Below are 20,073 nucleotides of genomic sequence, written 5' to 3'. Positions count from 1 at the left end.
ACAAATTAAAAAATCATTTATCACATATTTATACAAATTAAAAAATTATTTATCACATATTTATACTCATATATATGTGCTATTAATAGGTGTCTGCTGGTTTGGCCAGAGGTGAAACATTTGACGATTGGATACGCGAGATGGTGGTGGACCAAACTATGTTGTGAAGTCATATCCGAGATTTTGTACTCGAGGATATGCATTCACAACTGAAAAGACGAAACGTTCGCGTACGACCTATGATGCTGGCGTTTGTTCTGCATCGGGAGATGATGTATACTACGGACACATACATGAGATTTTGGAAATCAAGTATTTGGGCATGCTTGGATTGCGCTGTATTGTTTTCTATTGTGATTGGCACGACATCACTCCAGATCGAGGTGTGAGAACAGATGCATTTGGTGTTACATCAGTAAATACGAGACGAAAGCTGCAATATTATGATCCTTTCATTCTTGCTTCTCAGGCCGATCAGGTAAGTAAATGTTAATTATTCAGAATGATTGGTCATCATGTGTAATAATTTAAACTTGTACTAAAATTTTTTAAAATGTTACAGGTTTGTTATATCAAGTACCCCCGGGTAAGGAACAGAGATGATCCATGGGTTACTGTTACCAGACTCAACCCGAGAGGCCGAGTTCAGGGGAGTTCTAAGCTGGAAGACCCACTACAACCAATCACATCCAGTAACTTAAGTGCAGCAGAAGATGTAGCAGGAGTTGGCCTTGTAGTAGATTTCACCGACTTCGCAGAGGAAGCCGTCGTTCACGCACAGGATGAACCAGTTATTGGAGAGTTTCACCAAGATCCAGATTCAGATTCATCTGGTGATGATGACTCGGAATCAGAGTAGATTTTTTTTTTTTTTTAAATGAATTTCGAGGAAATACCGAGGGAAAATAGGGTTTCCTCGAAATTTCCTCGGAATGACCCTTAACGGTTTAGGGGTTTGATTTAAAACACCTTGTTCCTCAAAATTCCCTCGAAATATTTCGAGGAAATTTCGAGGGAACACATAGTTTTTTGTATTTCCTCGAAATTCCGTCGAAAGATTTCGAGGAAATTTCGACGACCAACATAATTTTAGGGGTTTGATTTAAAACACATTGTTCCTCGAAATTCCCTCGAAATATTTCGAGGAAATTTCGAGGGAACACAAAGTTTTTTGTATTTCCTCGAAATTCCCTCGAAAGATTTCGAGGAAATTTCGACGACCAACATAATTTTTGGCAGTTCCTCGAAATTCCCTCACAATTTTTCGAGGGAATTTCGAGGAACAAGGGGTTTTAAACCGAAAACAACGTTTTGCGGATTGAATAACACGTATATAACCTTCATTAAGTGTCTTAGCCATATTATAAAGTCAAACTTTAGGGTTTTAAACCGAAAACAATGTTTTGCGGATTGAGACGAAAACCACACAACATAAGATAAACACTTATACATTTTAATAAACGTTAAAGGAAATACTTACAATAATTTTTGTAATTGTGTTATTTCATTCTTTATGATCATCTATACAAAGAAACCTCATTATTATGAATTACATTTGTATAAGAAATGACATAGGGGAAAAAAATCGATGTTTTCAAAACCCCAAACCCTCTTTCCTCGGACTATTTTTCATTAACCCGGCAACCCTAGACGCCAAACTTTTCGCAAAAATCAGATAAGAGAATTTCGAGGAAATTTCGACGACCAACATTAAAATTTGTGAGGAAATTTCGACGGACCCCTCATAAATTAGGTTTTCATTCTTCTCTTCCCCATTTTTCTCCTCTCTTCCTCTCTTGTCTCTTCCTCGGCGGCTCTCTTCTCCTCTCCTCTCCTCTCTTCCTGCGGCTCTCTTCCTCTCCTCTCCTCTCCTCTCTTCCTCTCGGCCTCCTTCCTCTCCTCTCTTCCTCTCCTCTCTTCCCATGTAAGTTCATCTCTCTTCTCTTCCTCTCTTCATAGATCTCGAAATTTAGGTTGTTAGAAAGGAAATTCTAGGATTGAATGGATAGCTTAGGATTTTCATGTTTGGATTGTTGTTTGGATTGTTGTTATATTTTTTTTATTTTTATTTTGTGTTTTGGTTAAAATTGAAAACGTTTTTTGATTTTTTTAAAACGTTTTTGATTTTTTAAAACGTTTTTTGATTTTTAAAACTATTTTTTATATATTAAAACTATTTTTTTAATTATTAAACTATTTTTAATATATTAAAACTATTTTTGTAATTATTAAACTATTTTTAATATATTAAAACTTTTTTTGTAATTATTAAACAATTTTTAATATATTAAAACTTTTTTTTGTAATTATTAAACAATTTTTAAATATTAAAAATATTTTTAATATATTTAAACTTTTTTGTAATCATTTAATAATTTTTAAATATTTAAACTATTTTTTATATATTTAAACTTTTTTTTGTTATTATTAAACAATTTTAATATATTAACAAATTAAAAAAAAATTGTATATATTAAAAAAAAATTATTTATATAAAGGTCTCAAGAGGAACATACCCGCTCTCGACAGCGTCGTGGTCGTGGTGGTACGGGGAGCGGCTCCATTTCGGGTTCCGCATCGCCCCACAGCTCTTACCATACATCTCCCTCTCCATTTCCCTCTCATTCTCCTTCCGCTCCCGGTGTGGTACCCACTCCTGCTCCTGCTCTCGCTCCTGCTCATCCGGCACTTCTGAGAGCTGCGGAGTTTGTTCGACAGCCGGGTCGTGACCATCTTCCATATCTCACTCAGTATCCATGTGGACGGGGTCAGACATGGTAATTAAACCTATTTTTTCATTAAAATTTGATTCATTTTAAATAATTAATTCTTTTTATTAGGTTGGACCGATCCGGGAACGGGATCAGCGGATGGATCAACCGTATGATGTACTCAGCCCTCGACAATGGACATCCGACTTTCACCGACTTCCCTCTCGAGAAGCAGCATATGTGGTTTCAACAGTTTGCGGTAAGTATTCTATTTTTTACTTATTTTTTTAATCTTTAATATTAATTTTCTACTAATTGTGTTTTATTTTCAGCAAGAATTCAACTGGAATGCCGATGATACGTTGTTTATCTATTACCACTTCGTCCATAAAGTTATGGACAACTATGGGAAGCAGATCCACTCGTGGAAGAAGAAGTGGGAAATAAACAAGGTTGGTTTTTATTTATGAAACAATTTTTAATTTATTAAAATATTTTTTTATTTATTTAACAATTTTTTTTTTAAAGATTCCAAAGGGGATGGACCCCGACGTCTGGCGGGAGTTGGGTGTGCATTGGAGTAAGAACGAAGTGAGAGCAACTTCTTCCACCAACTCCACCAACCGCAAGAGTGACCGTAAGGGGAAGGGCATGTACATCCATAACTTGGGTGCTCAATCTTTGGCCAGTCTGGGGGATCGCTTGGTAAGCTTGTCGGTTTTTATTATATTATTTAAGATTCTAATATTTTTTGTGCATTTCTTTTAATTACTAATGTTTGTTTAATTTATGTTTTTTTCAAGGCGGAAGAAAATGAGGGGGAGCCGGTTGATCATCTCACCCTAATAAAGACGGCGTATACCAACAAGAAGACCGGCGAGATTGATGATGGTGTTGTGAGGGATGTGGTCACCCTCATCGACAGTCAGATGGAACATGAAGTGTCTCAGCTTCAAACCGAGGATGACGATTCGACGGGATCGACCGGCTTGCCTCGGGTTCGGATCAACCAAATCGTTGAAGCGGTAAGTTCTTTTTTTAAAGTTCAATTCATTTTTTATATTATTTAAATTTGACATTTTCTTTTTCAGTCGGTTCCAAAGAAGAAGGGCCGTTTGTTCGGTTTGGCTCGTCGGTCCAACTCGGTTCCGTCTGCTTCTGCACCACTGTCCTTTGTTGATCAAGAAGTCCTTCTGAGTCAGATGAGGGACAAGGATGCTCGCATATCTGCGCTGGAGTCCATGGTGGCAAGTCAAGAGGCGGGCTGGGAGGCACAGAGGAAGCTGAACGAGCAAATGATGGCGATGATGAGGAGCATGAACCCGAACGCCAACGTGGACCTCCCGACCATGCCAGACACGAACGTCCAAAACCCGTAGTTTAATTTCTTTCAAAAACTCGAAATGTTTTATTTTGATTTGTATGACTTTGAATTTATATAATATGTTTTCAATTTAAATTTTAATTTTATATTTTCGAATTTAAATTTTAAAAATATTTTTTTTTTTAAAATAATTAAAAAAAAAAACTATTTTCAATATATTCCGAGGAACAGCCGTCCTCGGTATATACCGAGGGAAGTTTTCCTCGGAATATTCCGAGGAACCGAGTTCCTCGAAAATTTTCGGAGGGTTCTTCCCTCGGTATAATCCTCGGTATATACCGAGGGAAGGTTCCTCAATATATATCGATGACGACTTCGACGAATGCCTGTCCTCTAAATCTCCTCGGAATTGTTGTTCCTCGAAATTCCGTCACAAGATTTCGAGGAAATTTCGAGAGAAAATGAAATTTCGAGGAATTTTTTTCGAGGGACTTTTTCCTCGGTATGTCATCGGAATACGGTTATTCCGACGACATACCGAGGAAAAAGTCCCTCAGTATCAGCGTGTTTTCTTGTAGTAGTGTAAATATTGTTTAGGCTAAATTTTTGATAATCATATAATTTTATATCATTTTTATTAGTTTTATATAAATTAATTTAAATATATCAAATATATATTAAATATTAGTAAGAAAATAGTAAAATCTATAATAATTAATAAACAAATTTATAATATAAGTTAGATTTAAAAATTCTTTACTGTACATGGTGTAATAACACACATAGGTTTACATTATAACTCAAATAGGACGAAGAAGACGTTCATTTTCCTAGCATAAGAAGAAAAAAAGACCATAAGATTTTGGTTGAAAACCAAAGACATAGCAAATATTTTGGACTTTTATTTTAGTGGACAATGCCTTGTGCCAAAATATTATAGATTCACAACATCTTGGATATTAGTTAATCTAAATATAATTTTTCATAAACTCATTTATTGGATCTATTCACTTGACAAGGAGGTCCCGATGGGTATTCTACGGAGTTCTTTACGGCTACCTGGTCAGTTATCGGCCCTTAAGTGACTGAAGCCATACTGGAGTTCTTTGCGTCGGGTCAGCTTCTAAAGCAATGGAACTCAGCCTCTCTTGTTCTGATTCCAAAGAAGCCCAACGCCTCGCTTACTACTGATTTTAGACCGATACCATGCCTAAACACGGTCTACAAAATTATCTCTAAGCTCCTGGCTTCGCGGCTCAAGGAGATCCTCCCTCTTGTGGTATCTACCTCTCAGTCGGCTTTCCTTCCTGGACGTCTCCTGGCTGAGAATGTGTTGCTTGCCACGGACCTGGTTAATGGCTTTAACACGCAGTCTCTATCAGCGCGAGGCATGTTAAAGGTGGATCTCAGGAAAGCTTTTGATTGTGTCAAATGGGATTTTATTTTAGCCTCCCTGCGTGCTTTAGCCATCCCGGAAAGGTACATCAGCCTCATATCTGAATGTCTGTCTACTGCCTCGTTTTCTGTCTCTATTAATGGGGTCTCCAGCGGGTTCTTTAAAAGCTCCAAAGGTATCCGGCAAGGAGATCCTCTCTCGCCATACCTCTTTGTGCTAGCAATGGAAGGATTTTCAAGACTGCTAAGATCTAGATATGAGACAGGCGTCATTGCTTATCATCCGAGAACAGAGCAGCTTAGGATTTCTCATCTCATGTTTGCAGATGACGTCATGATTTTCTTTGATGGCAGCAGTAACAGCCTGCACGGGATTACTGAGTGCCTTGATGATTTTGCCTCGTGGTCTGGTCTATTTATGAATACTACCAAGACTGAGCTCTACACCACATGTATTGATCAAGAAGAAGCTTTAGCTATATCCAGTTACGGGTACACGCCAGGAAAATTGCCCGTAAGATATCTTGGTTTGCCACTTATGAGTCGGAAACTCAAAATCTCGGAGTACTCTCCATTGATCACTAAGATAACACTGACCTTTCAATCCTGGAAGGCTAAGCTCCTTTCATTTGCGGGCAGGCTGCAACTCCTAAAGACTGTCATCTTTGGAACTGTGAACTTTTGGCTCTCTGCGTTTCTTCTTCCCAAGGGTTGTATAAAAAACATTGAAGCTCTCTGTTCCCGGTTTCTTTGGTCAGGCAACATTGAGAAAAAGGGTCTAGCTAAGATCGCTTGGCATACTGTCTGTCTCCCGAAGCAGGAGGGAGGCTTGGGGCTCCGTAATCTCTCAACTTGGAACCATGTTTTATGCCTCAAGTTTGTCTGGAACCTCCTCTCTAGAGCTGACTCACTTTGGGTTGAGTGGCATTGGAATAGTCATCTCCAAGAGAAAAGTTTCTGGGTTATTGAACCTGCTGCTACTGATTCTTGGGCTTGGAAAAGAATTCTCAAGCTTCGCCCACTTGCGTTGCAGTTTTGTAAGATGGTCATTGGTAATGGTCAGTCTGCAAGCTTCTGGTTTGATAACTGGTCTCCGATGGGTCAGTTGATAAACTACATTGGAGACAGGGGACCAAGAGCACTTCGTATCAGAAAAGAAGCTGTTGTGGCCGACGCCATTAACGGTTCAACCTGGTCTCTCCCGCACCCTAGATCACAGCAGGAAGTCGACTTGCACACTTATCTCACTACTATATCTCTTCCTCTCCCTCATAATTGTGTTGATAAATATGAATGGATTGCTGGTGATTCTACTCTTTGTACTTTCACGTCTGCTACAACTTGGGAGGTGTTGAGACCAAGAGAAGAGATCAAGGACTGGTTTGATGTGGTCTGGTTCAAGGGCGCTGTACCGAAGCTGTCATTTACGATGTGGGTGGCCAATTATGACAGGCTCCCGACGAGGGCAAGGCTGGCGTCATGGGGTGTTCCTACCTCGCCTCTCTGTCCTCTCTGTTCCAGTTACCCAGAAACTCGTGATCATTTGTTCCTGGAGTGCAACTACAGCCTTCTGGTGTGGAAGGAAGTATTTATAAGATGCTCACAGTCCGCCACTGTCATCTTAAACTGGTCCGAGATTTTGTCATGGATCAGAACCTCCGCAACAGCCAAGCTCTCCCTTCTTAAAAAGGTTGCAGCTCAAGTGGTTATCTTTCACATATGGAAGCAGAGGAACAATCTGATACACAACAAGATTTCTATTCCTGCTCCCATTGTGTTTCATGCTATTGATAGAGATGTTAAGAACATCATCTCGGCTAGAAGACATAAGAAAGCTTACCGTGATCTTATGGCTATTTGGCTTAGTTGATTTGTTCTTGTTGGTTTCCATTTTGATCAATCTTGTTTTTTATTTTCATTTTTGCCAAGATTGCTCAGACATTAGATCTTCTTGTAAAATCTTTTATTCATATATGATATTTACCCTTTAGCAAAAAAAATCAGTATCATATAGATCTATTTACAAATTTGGGTGTAAAGTATTGTGACTTGTCAGATTTATTTAAATCAATTAGTATATAATTAACGTAAAGTCATGCATGTAAAGGATAGATCTGTAAGTTTTAGAAAAATAATCCAAAGAAAGGTATTTTGCATCTAAAGATTAAAGAAGTCTATAGATATACTTATAGACATCATGAATGTGATTACATAAAGCTCACTGTGTATTTTGCATCTAAAGATTACAAGACCTAAATTCTGTAAAGAAAGTTCAACTATATTGGATGTTGAGTTTAAAAGTAAAATTTCTCGAAGAAATTTTTACACAATTAATGTTGTACAGTAGACACATGATTGAGAAAATAGATTAAAGAAGTTTATAAATATATGTTGTCTCTTTGAATAGTGACAAAACAATGAGCTATTGATGTAAGATGATAAATCACGTCTAGTTGACTATGATCATATTCTCCTGAAGATAATTTAACATTTTATACTGAAAAAGAAAATCCACATAAATAGTTCCAATCAAGAAAATGAACATAAAAGTGATTGTAGACGTGAATGTGGATATAGATGATGTCAAGATCCAAAGAGTTTCTTAAAACTCATATTCTCACTTGAAGTTGAGAAAATAAAGATGATAATAAAAAAAGACGTGATACAATCATCTAAAGATGAAAAAAAATCATTGTGAATACAATACAAGTAGTATAAAGCTTGTAGAAAGTTCAAGAAGAGGATTATATATATATATATGATGCACCAGAAGAGTACATAATATTATTACTCATAAGAATTTAATTTGAAATCCTTATATTATATTCTTATAAGTCTCAAAAGTTCAAAGGATCTAAGAAAGAATACATGATCCATGCATGGTACGTTGTTGATTCAAAAATGAGATCCACTCGAGATTGATGAACCTATAATATTATCATCTCGAGGGGAGAGTTAAAGAATCTCATATTAAGTGAAACATCTAGAAGATTATGTTTATACTAAACTGAGATTGATGATGAATCCTTTTTCCTGTAAATTCATTGAAATTTGAGACAAATTAAGCTGAGACAATAAGAGAAAGAAATGTTAAATTCATTTGAAAGCACAAGTATTTCTCAAGGTATTAAAATTATTTTTGGGAAAGTACTTACATCCTCTTATGGATTGTACCACACAAAGATTAGTGTAAATGAGAAAATATATAGTAAACCAGAAGTTTACAAAATACTTGGCATGAACTAGTTAGACCATTTTGATTCAGTAATGATGCAAAAAATACCGAAAGATTTATGTGAATAGTCACTAAAGAACCAGAAGATTATTCTGAATGATTTTACGTATGTTTTTGCTCATACGATAAAATGGTAATAAGGTTTTCACCAGCCAAAGGAAAATATTGGCATGAACAAAAGAGATGTTGGTGGACTGATCACCCACCACACATCTTTATAATATTGGTGAAATCAGGTCTTAAAGAGATGTTGGTGAAATCAGAGAAGTGTTCTGAATATTGTGGTGATGTCCATATGAAAAGTCTTAGATATATTTGTTTCCCACTCCAAGTTATACTTTGTATCTAAGCTATTGTAATCCTATATAATGTACTCATTACTCAATTCTCTCTTCTCTCTTCTTCCTTACAACAAAATGCAACTTTAAATAAATATTATTGTTAAGCTGGGATGGTGCCCTTCTATCAGATATGTATGAACACTTATTAGCAAAACATGTAGAGCATAACCACAATTTTAAATGATCAAATCTTTTTATAAGATCAAATTAGGTGAATGAACATTTATCCCCACAAGTACTCTATCAGAAAAGTGAGAAAAAATTGTATGGATGGTGTTATTAGTCTTTAGACCACATAGTACAAATCAATACTCTGTCATTGACAGTAAAACCTATTCAATTTTTGGAGATGGAAAAAAAATTTAAGAGAAAATACTTAAGAATATTTACAAGGTCCATTGAGATAGTGTTGCAAATTTGCACAATAAGTTACGAGGGAGTCAATGTCTGAAGAATGCGAAAAACTTAGTAAGATTAAAGAAGTTTAATTTTCTAAGGGTTACTTAAGCTTTAGAAGTTTAGGTCTCATGATTAATACTTGGTTTTTAGTTTTATGTTAGTGGAATAACATAAGAACCCTAAATACAAATAGTCTTCAATTGGTGACAACTTGTCATGTGAGAGGCTTATTAAAGGGTGAGATCTTGGTTTTGAGGAACGCTAAATGCACCAATAATCTATCTAAGAAAATCAGTGCGGATTCACAATTGAAAGGGTCGGTGTTCTCAAGGACCAGCATAGGATCCACAAGACGGGTAAGGTCCACAGAACGGGTTATCACACAATCATTCCACCGACATGAAACACATGCATGTGAGAAGGAAAATCAAAGGGACCAAAAGGGCTAGCACCACAGTCAATCAGCAGATCTGATTTCACTTGATATATATCGAGAGAATCCCGACACCAATCTGAATTTACAACCACACCTAAAGATCAAAATTTTGACTTCAACAGACATGTTCTTGCAATTGATTCACACGATATTAGACAGAAAAGAAAATAATAAAAGAGAGGCCGGCTCTGGTGCTGAGAAATCCACCAGAGCCGTCCAACAATTAAACCTAAGCGAGAAGCTTGGTGGAAGAGAGAAGACATCGAAAAATTTTCAGAGCTCTACTTTGAATGAACAAAACGGATAACAAAAAAACGAATGGATAAAGCAAAGTAAAAATAGTCCAAAATAGACTTGAGGAAACTAGCTAGTTTTGTTTTAAGAGGATATGAAAAATGGGGAACTATAATCAAATTTTTAAAAACTCCTTCAGTTTTATTATGTTATAATATCTATGTTTTATAAAGAATGTTATTTTACTTTTTTTTATTTTGTTTCAAAAGAATTGTCATTCTACATCTAAAGCAATTTTTCTTATTAAATTTATTTATTTTATCTTTTTAAATAACCAATAAATATTTCATTAAATCATTCATTTTAATAATTATATAGTAAAAAATAATATACTAGTATATTTTTTAATTTTTTAACTATCGTGAAATTAGTCTAAATGACACGCTTTATAAAATGGAGGGAGTATTGTTTAATATTTTTCACATATAACTTTTTGTCTATAATTAAAACAATGCATATACATTTAAATGCATATATAAAATAACATTTATAATAAATATTTTTTATTTTTAAACAACCAATAGGGTAATATTTTAGAATATGAGTGATAAATTGAATGAGAATGTATGCGACTCTTTGGAAATATGAATAATGAAACTATAAAAGCTAAAATAAATAAATGTATCCAGGAAGAAAAACTTTTTGAAAATCTTAAAAGTCGATTTTGTTCCACAAGTCGAACCATTTGCCAGTCTTTGGCTTTAAAACACTACAAACTCCTATACTCCTATCACAAAGAGCTAACATTCGACAAAAGACAAAACCTTTTTACTTATGTTCCAATCATCTTCTGCTTCTTCAGTCAAAGTCATTATACTGACTGTTCTGAGAACATATCATAATATCTGAACCAATCAAAGTAACAGCATCACGACCAAAACTGTTACCCACACAACCAAAAGGCCCTTCATCATCACTGTCCACATTTCTGGGAGTCACACGGTTCTGATACCTTCTACGGTTAATCAAGAACACGTTGAAGTAGTAACTCACAAGCTGCTCTCTCTTCTTCCCTCTGAAACACTTTGCAGCGTTCTCCCAAAAGCTCTGAGGATCCGAAACCATCAGTTTCTTGAACATCTTCTCTTCTCTCTCTGTCCACCTTAGAGACACTTCTTCCCCCATCTGATTGAACCTCCAATGGAAAAAGACATCGCCAAGTTCACGTTTCAACTCCATTCTCTTCTCTGCAATGTGGAATCGAATGCATTCAACAGAACCAGAGGTGTGAATTTCACAGCTGCAACAATCTAGCCTTCCTTCTCCAAGTGAACGATCCAAAACTTCTCTGTTTCCCACTGGCCATATGCGTGTTCCTAACCATTTAGTATCACTATCTAAACCAGATCCTCCTGTCCATTCATCCACTCGGGCTTGGTAATGACGTCCTACAGCCACATACCTTCTCGGGATCTCTGGTTTTTTTGTCTCTTTGACTGCATTTGAGAATACTTGCAAGTCAGTGGCTCCAGATGTTCCTGCAACAAGATCTGTTGCGGATTCACAAACAGGGATCAGTTCTCTGCAATGGCTAGATCCTGACTTAGCTAGAGAGACTGGACTTCCATTCCAATGTGGTTTGGATAATTGTGGACGCCTTACGCTGTGCCTTGACCTCCCTGTCGACCTACGGTCGTCTTCGTACATGTAAGGATGCATAGTTTGGTTACCCTGCAAGTGCTGACCATGAGAGTTAAGCTATCTCACAGAAAGAAGAACAAAACATACATAGAAAGAGTAAAAAAAAAAGAAAAAAGCACCAGAAATGTAGAGTTTTGATATCTGAGTTCAGCATTGTCTCTTTGGACAAGTAAAGCTTTCTTTGCTCTAGTCACTTGGATCCAACACTCGCTTCCAGTGTACTCCTTCCACTTTGAGCAGTTTGGTATTACTCCAATTGAAGGATCATGAGGACACAAGGCAACCCAAGTGAGCCACTTTAACATTCCCTCTAAAGTTTCTTGCTTTCCCAAACCTCCTTCCTCACTAAGAACACCACAAGAGGTTCCTACTTCTTCTTCATCATCAAGATGTTCACAGTCTTTAAATTTCTTCCTAGTGCTATGGAACTCAGACCCGGACTCTTCAACATGCATACACCCAAAAGCCATAGCTCTGTTACGTTTAGGGCGCTTTCCATTTTCCAACAAACCCTTGAATCCATCCCCTAGCTCATGCAACATACCCCCACAACACCCTTTCTTCATACTATCCCCATCATCCCAGTTCACAACCCTGGAATTCTCCACCGCCCATTTCTCCATCCTGTCCAAGTACTTGGAGTAAACCAACCTCAAAGATGGAGACACTGACCTGTCCAACCCTAATCTCTCAGCCACTGAGTCCCACAACCCTTTCCTAGACACAGAATCAAACCCTTCTCTCTCCCTCACCAACACAAACAGCTTAAAAAATCAACGGTTTTGCCTTCACCGAGAATAGCAGGGAGAGGCCTGTTATTATTACCCTCTTCCTCAAGAAAGATCAACAGAGCTTGATCAAACAATCTCTTTAACCTCTCCTCACATTCATCAGATGCCTTAACCTCAACATCAATGTATGAACAAGAGCTACAATTGAAACTTGACCATTCTGCCATTAAACCCTTGAGCTCAAGTTCCCAGCTTGCATCCTCTGATCAAGAAAGTTTCCTCCTTTTCAATTAACCTAAACAAATAAACACAACGGATCTATTAATTGAGCCTTTCTGCAGATTGGTGTCAGAAAAAAAAATGAGATCTTTGCGTTTTCTTTTTTTTATGATTATCCGGGTTGTTTCTCTATTGGATTTGGATTCAGTCTTTACCTGGGGATTCCTAGCTGCAGAAGTCCAGATGGAATAGGTTTCTAACAATCCTTCTTATGGGTTTAACTGCACCATTTGAAGTGGCTACAGAAGTGGCAAAAGATACAGACAAAAAGGTGCAAACTTTGAGATCAATTTGAGGACATGCAAGAACTTAAACAAGAACCTAGGGCTGGGCATTAGGGTTTTCGGTTCGGTTCGGTTCCAAATAAAAACCGATTAGTTCGGTTTAATCGGGTAAATATATCTTATATCCAAAAGTTAGTTCGGTTAAATTTAAGTTGATTCCTATCGATTTTGAATCAGTTCGGTTTTGCAATATCATAATTCTTTAGTATATGGCTATATGCTAGTTAATTCGATTTCAATTTCCATTAGATCGGTTTATTCGGCTAATCGATAAGTTTCAAATGGAAACCTAAATCAAAATCAATATTTTCAATAATAAAAAAAAATAATACATAAGACCAATTCAAACCGGTCTATTACAGATTTCGGTTGGGTAATTGGTGTACATAAACCACCTTTGTTTGTAATAGACCGGTTTGTCACATTAAAACCAATTTAGTCATACACTTAGAATATGGCTAAATCAGTGACATATTCCTTCACTTTTCATACTTTCTAAATCATAATATCACTATGATTCTCCATGTCTCTCTCTCTCTCCTCTCGTAGTTTCTTCTCTTCTTTTTCTATAATTTTTGCAGTGACTTCTCTTCTGTTTAATTGTAAATTCTTAGCTTATTCACGGTGAATCTTTACATCTCCTCAATTGATCAACGGAAATCCTCATCAGTTTCATCAACACAACCACAATGAACTCCTCAAGCAGCAGCTATCTCATAATTATTGTTGTCTTGTTTTGAATCACGAGACCGTGAATGTAATCAAGGAATCGATCGCTGTCACTCGTTTAGAATCTTCCGCATCAGATACTGTCCAAGGCACCACCATTGTTGTGGTGGAGTTGGAAGATATTTAGAATTACAGACTTCCTCATCTTCAAAATGATTTTCGACGCGATCTTCTTTAAGTTTCTTCTTGTGGAAAACAAAATCGATGAGTATCCAAACCTAAACTAAAAAAAGAGGTGATTGAGCGAGTTCATATATGTGTTTTCGATCTGGATAACAATTATGTTAAGCAACATTTTTTAGTTACCTTGATTTCTGAGATATATATTTTGTTAGTTGTTACAAACAAGGAGCATTAATAGATAAATGTTTGGTAAGATGTTACCAACTTTAGCAGATTCATGGTTTGTTATATGCTATATGGTTTTGCACCATTTTAGATACTATGTTATAATACATGGTTCGTTAGCTGATATGTGGTCTGTTAACTATATGTTAGTCGTTGATATAACGTTGTTAGCTGATATTTTTTTTTGTTACTTAATTCATGCTTTTGTTAGCTATACAATCAACATTAATAGAATAATAGACGTTTGACTACTTATGAAAATTAATGAGAATATTTGGCTAACTAATAAACAATGTACCGACTAACAAATTTTTATCGACTAATGATGATTACTGTGTTTGTAACAGTTAACAAAATATGTCCTCAGTCAATCTGTAACAGTTAACAAAATATGTCCTCGAACGTCGGTATAAAATTAAGGATCCACAAAAATATAAATAATATATATTAACTATTACAATATCAACTAGCTCAGATCTTATCCATAGCATAAAAATCATTAACTTCTAATTTAACACAGTCTGAGTTATTGTTGACGAACAAGACCGGATTCACTATTATGATTTAAAATTGAAGTCCAATTATGATTTTAACTTCAAATGTTATAAGAGGCAAAATCGTCGCAAACTGTGATCGAAGAGCAAAATAGCGGTGGAAACTGATGTCGGAAATACAACTTACGGTTGAGAAATTTTGATTTATTTACTTAGATTTTTTTTTAATTAATTTTAGATGAGAAACAGAGTTGTGTGAAGAAGAGAAGAAGAAAGAATTGTATGGTGATGAAAAAGATAGTAATAAGGGTATTTCAGAAAGAATTAAGCACAAAATCTACGATATATTAATATATTCTTATGTCAACTCAATCTTAATATTGCTTCCATCGATGTATATTTGACTAAATGTTTCTAAATTACAATTCGTTTATAAGATTAGAAAATTGATGTATATATGTTAATCCAGGGTTCTCAAAGGTAACAAATTCATTAATTGGATGAGATTTTATATTATGCTGGTCAAAGCTGTATAATTTTATTAACCTTTTAGTTACATCATGTTTATATCATTTTCCAGGATTGTGGAGTAAATGAGGTTTAAACGAAATTTTCAATTAATGTTGTATTAAAACTTATAAATAAAATAATTAAAATTATATTCATTTGGTAATAGAAAAATAAAAAGAATATAAATATATTAGAGTTTTACCTAAAACACACAAAAGATTTAAAGTGAGAAAGATTGGTTGTAACAACTTGTGAAGCATTGTAGGTAAAAAAATCTCATGTATATTAATTGCGAGGCATTACTATTTTTTTTTCTAGCCACATCTTATCACTAGGATGATTCTTAGAATCCTTAAAAAAATAGGATGGTCCATGTAATATATATATTATAATTTATATTAAACTACTTATCAAATTGATTAGTAGTGTACAAAATAATATTATTTTGTTATAGCAACATATATCTACATTATGTTTTTTACTAAAAACCTATAGAATTATCTAATATGATTATATATATATGATAATTAATTATTGTAAATAATAAAGATTTGATAACAATTTTTCTATCCTCCCTCTTTTTTGTTTAATTAAATATATTTTAAAAATAAACAATCACATTAACCATATAATAAAATTTTAGATTTCTTTCTTATATGTTATATTTTGAATTTTTAAAATGACTATAAACAATTAAAAATGTTTAAAGTCTCAGATTAAAAATTTTGTGATTAAAGGTTTAACCTTTTTGTTATAGCAAGATACAAATGATCATAAAAATCATATGAATACAAAGTTTCATTTAATAGACATTGATATTAAATAAATATTTTATATATCTCTATTTTTATTATTTAAATTATACTATATGCCATATAAAATACATAAACATGTTAATTTCAAAATTTGCATTGAACATGTTAATTTTGAAATTTGTATTCAAAAAACCAAACATTGAAAATTTTTTGATTCATAGTTTACATTTTTCTGTTACAGAAAATATACAAATGTTAATAAAATTATATAAGTAAAATATTTCAATAATAAATATATATTAAAGTTTACTATCCTTCTATGTAAATATCATTGAAATATAGTTACATACCATATAAAATAAATACTTTTTATTTATTTATCAAAGAAAATTATCTTAAATAAACAAGAGGCATTGTTTTGATTTATGTGCATACTATAATATATATATATATATATATATATATATAATACGTAAATGAACATAAAATATATTTTTAAATTTTTTTTAATTATATCTTTAATAAACTTATATTATATTAAAGTATAAATAATAAAATATTTTTAATTATACAAAATTAAGTATTCTTAAAATTTTGAAACTATTTATGAAGAGATTTTAATTTTAAAATTCGTATTGTAATTTTTTTATTTTAAAAAATAATATAATATATTTGTGATATTTTGTTCAAAATGTTGGATGTGTTAAAGGGACTTTTACTATTATTTTACTGAAATTTTTTGTTCAAAATATTAGACACATTAAAAAGAACTTAAAATATATAGTACAATACATTAATTTTCAAAAATAAAAGAAAATACCATTCAAGTTTTAAAAAATAAAATAATTTATATAATAAAAATTTATAAATAGTTTCAAAATTTAAGTATATTTAATTTTTTATATTATCTAAGATATTTTATTATTTATATTTTAGTATAATATTTTTTTTTGTAACACATATTTTAGTATAATATAATTATATTAAAGATATGGTAATTAAGAATGTATTTTATAAAAATCAGAAACAGTTATCACCAAATTTTTATTTGGAGAAGATGAAGAAGTAATGTAGTATATAGTTTCAAATTTGTAACTATATATCAAACATTTACTTTAGTCCATTGGTTATAGACTTATAGTGTCTCTTTTAAAGTGTATCAATACACATGTTTTAATCACAGAATGAGCATATTTTTTTTTAAAAAAAAGATTAAACCAAAACGCCGTCGTTTTAACGGCTAACTAACTTTTGTTACGATAAATGTAGATTTTGCATATTTTAAAAAGTTTAGATAGTATTTTTGAATTATAATTGAGTTGAGATCGTACTTAGCATTGATCATTTGTTCAGGTCGTATTTGGCACGACTGATATTGTATGGGTCGAAAAATACTATCTAAACTTGTATTTGTCTGCAGTTTGGGGTTAGGGTTAGGAAATCACATTTATGTGTAATTCATGTTATCGCTAGATGATTTCAATAACTTCTAAATAAATCTTAGTTTATCGTTCTCTTGTAAGATTTTCGAATAATAATAATTAATAAAATCTTATACTGGCTAGAGTAATCAATTGTTTCTCAATTAATATAGAGGAGTTTAGAGTAACCACATAAATCAAAACATTACCTCCTTTTTATTTACAATATATTTATGGGAAATAAATCAAAATAATCATTTTATTTATTTTATATGGTATCTATCTATTACTATAAAAGAAGGATGTATCCCTCCTGCTGACACCTAGGATTCCACCTAAGAAATTCGAGCTCTGACGTTGTGACACGTGTCCCGTGCGGATGATACTCCGCGTTTCATTTAATCCCGAATGAGATGGGGTTTGGTTGTTTGATGTGTGCTGTTCTTTTAGTTTGTGCGCGTTATCCGGCCCGGTAGAAGGATCTCGCACTAACCCTAATTCTTATGTACGCTTCGTCTCTCTCCTTCGTACGGCGACGACTCCTTGACGTCTTATCTTCCTCTCGCCATTTGAGCTTGCAAATTTCTTCAACTGATTCTTTTGGATTGATCATGATAAACTATTGCTTCGCTGATTTGTTTTTACATTCTATCTGAGGGGCATGAGAGTGTGTGCGAGAAATAGAAATGGAGAGAGGAGAGAATGAATGGTGGTGATGCAGTCGGAGCTTCGTCGTTTTAGATTGGAGATTCTCTCAGGTATTTGGTGAAGTCAGTGCTGGAGAAGAAGTTCAAGAAGGTATCCTCTCATCGATTCACTTTCTCGTATTTTTCTTTGCATCTCTATTTGTTTCTACTTAAGCTCCCCCCCCCCCAATTGATTTGAGATTAGTGTTTGATGTAGATTTATTAGGCCTCTTGAATTGCAAGGTAACTACAGTTTTAATTATTGTGTCATTGTGAAGTTTTGGTCTTTGATCGAATTTTGTGAATTTCACTGATATTTAGTGGTTTCTTTTTCTATTTTTTTTATTTTTTGACATGTTAGTGGTTTCTGTTTGCAAATTTATGCTCTGTGGTTACAACTAAACAATTTTTTCTTTTAAAAACCAATGATGTATGTGGAGGCAATAGGTTTACTTCATACCTTTCTGCTTTGCCATGTCACAACTGTTTATATCTTTTGGGGCTGTGGTATTTTTCAACGTGTCCGAGAGGCATGGTGATTGTGGTAGTGTTTGTAACTCTCTAAGTTGTAAAGGCACCAACTTAATCAAACTTATGGTCAACGCTTAAATTCCGTTTAGGGAAGTCTCGGAATTTTGTACCATCCACTACGTAAATAATGTATTCACAATACTCTTTTGACCTACATTTTGATGATATATTTTTAGTATTCAGTTCGGTTGTATGGTGAGCTGAATGTATTGGTAGTGAAACATGGGCAAGTTTTATCCTCTCCCAGAAATCTTAACCAGTTTGTCTTTTAGCAGGTCCAGAAGAAGCACACATATGATGCTGTGAAACCAAAGATACCATAAACAGAAAGGATGAGGAAGATAGAAAGAAGACATTAAGAAATCAAAGAAATAATTTTTAATAAAAGGTAACAAACGCTTCTTTTGTTTGTTTCACAACCTAAAGGTTCAGACTGTTGCAGAATTTACCATCACATTTTATGCAGTCTATAGTGCATGGAGTTATTGAATCGTAGTCACCAGTACTCAGTTGTGGGCTTACATGGCTTATCTCAGCCGAGAATATAGGAAAAGGTAATGTGTTTTATTATTTCATTGAAGTGAATGTCTCTCAACCTTATTAGTTGCTGGATAATCATAAGCAAGAAAAACTTATATTGAGTTTGTACTTTGTAAGCTTTGTTAGACGATGCTGGTCCATCCAGAATAGTATGGAGAGTGTGATAGTATTTGAAGCTTTTAAGAACTGCAGAGCCCATATGACGTGATGATTGTGGTTCATCATTTGTATTGGTGCATCAAGAACCTCCATCTCTGATCTCTGTAGCTGTTTCATATTGGGTAAGTCTTGCTATATGTTTGGTCTTTTTCCAGTTACAAGAGAATAGTTGAGTTTGCGAGTTGATTCTTTTGATGATTGCACTTAAAAGAACTTAAAGCCACTGATTATTGCTGACAAGGAATTTGAGCTGGGAGGAAGATTAAGAAGTGATGCAAGACGCCTACCAATGTAAGTGTTATTGACTGAGATTGCATGCGTATCAACATAGTGGCGGTTTTTAGTCATCTAATTATATTATACTTATTGGCAGCCAAAACCAACATGGAGGTTTGTGAGAGGTGGTTAAGGCAGAGGCCAAGCTGGTGGTGGCAAAGGGAATAAAGGTGGCCAAGCTCTAACATGGTATTAGGAAGAACATGTAGACAACAATAGCTGAAGGATTGTTGCAGTTGTGGATTATCAGGTGAACACGCTCCTATCTTCTAGGAACAGTTGGAGCTAAAGTCTTTGTTGCTCAGATTTGTGCAGTGATCCTTTTCATAATTCAGTGGCTACATGAGAGTGTTTCTGCTGAGTTAGAATTTAGAGTCTGCAACGAATCAAGCTTCACATTCAAGATTGTGGTTAGGGTTGTTTATCATAAAAAAGAAGCAAAAACCAAGTAGAAACATGTTCCAAAAGTGATTTACAAAATGTTCTTTCTATTGGTTACTAATACATGAATATGTTTTTTTATTGATATAAGATGTGATGATTATATTAAAATA

The 20,073-nt window shown here is 34.2% G+C and overlaps 2 protein-coding genes and 1 long non-coding RNA gene across 6 annotated transcripts; 2 read left to right on the top strand and 1 right to left on the bottom strand.

Annotated features, from left to right (window-relative positions):
• The first annotated feature begins 322 nt into the window (after positions 1-322).
• LOC130500143 (uncharacterized) lies at positions 323-4,090 on the top strand. The gene is made up of 8 exons (XM_056994873.1): positions 323-478; positions 563-733; positions 2,530-2,777; positions 2,841-2,970; positions 3,044-3,163; positions 3,240-3,416; positions 3,515-3,736; positions 3,803-4,090. The coding sequence occupies exons 1-8, from the start codon at positions 323-325 to the stop codon at positions 4,088-4,090; spliced, it is 1,512 nt and encodes a 503-aa protein (XP_056850853.1).
• A 6,665-nt stretch (positions 4,091-10,755) lies between these two features.
• Positions 10,756-13,095, bottom strand: LOC108825516 (AT-rich interactive domain-containing protein 2). The gene is given in 4 exon segments (XM_018598816.2): positions 10,756-11,806; positions 11,896-12,548; positions 12,551-12,802; positions 12,942-13,095. Coding segments are annotated over 3 exon segments (1,710 nt in total). The 5' UTR covers positions 12,735-12,802; positions 12,942-13,095; the 3' UTR covers positions 10,756-10,933.
• A 4,585-nt stretch (positions 13,096-17,680) lies between these two features.
• On the top strand, positions 17,681-20,073 carry LOC108825520 (uncharacterized). Of its 4 annotated transcripts, none has more exons than XR_001945260.2 (6): positions 17,681-18,125; positions 18,817-18,932; positions 19,011-19,098; positions 19,202-19,365; positions 19,485-19,534; positions 19,617-20,073. It is a non-coding gene; the product is annotated as an uncharacterized LOC108825520 (long non-coding RNA). The 4 variants fall into 4 exon arrangements; XR_001945262.2 differs by having other exon boundaries at positions 17,682-18,125; positions 18,820-18,932; positions 19,464-19,534; XR_001945261.2 differs by having other exon boundaries at positions 17,682-18,125; positions 18,820-18,932; positions 19,455-19,534.

Source organism: Raphanus sativus, chromosome 9 (genome assembly GCF_000801105.2).
Source record: "Raphanus sativus cultivar WK10039 chromosome 9, ASM80110v3, whole genome shotgun sequence".
NCBI classification, from domain to species: domain Eukaryota; kingdom Viridiplantae; phylum Streptophyta; class Magnoliopsida; order Brassicales; family Brassicaceae; genus Raphanus; species Raphanus sativus.
This window is presented reverse-complemented; position numbering and strand designations above follow the sequence as displayed.

What these genes read in the sequence shown, in the direction of transcription:
- LOC130500143 (XM_056994873.1), top strand. Translation starts at nt 323, where the DNA reads ATGCTTGGATTGCGCTGTATTGTTTTCTATTGTGATTGGCACGACATC. An exon ending in TTGCTTCTCAGGCCGATCAG is followed by an intron (nt 479 to 562) that starts GTAAGTAAATGT and finishes AAAATGTTACAG; the next exon opens with GTTTGTTATATCAAGTACCC. An exon ending in TGTGGACGGGGTCAGACATG is followed by an intron (nt 2,778 to 2,840) that starts GTAATTAAACCT and finishes TCTTTTTATTAG; the next exon opens with GTTGGACCGATCCGGGAACG.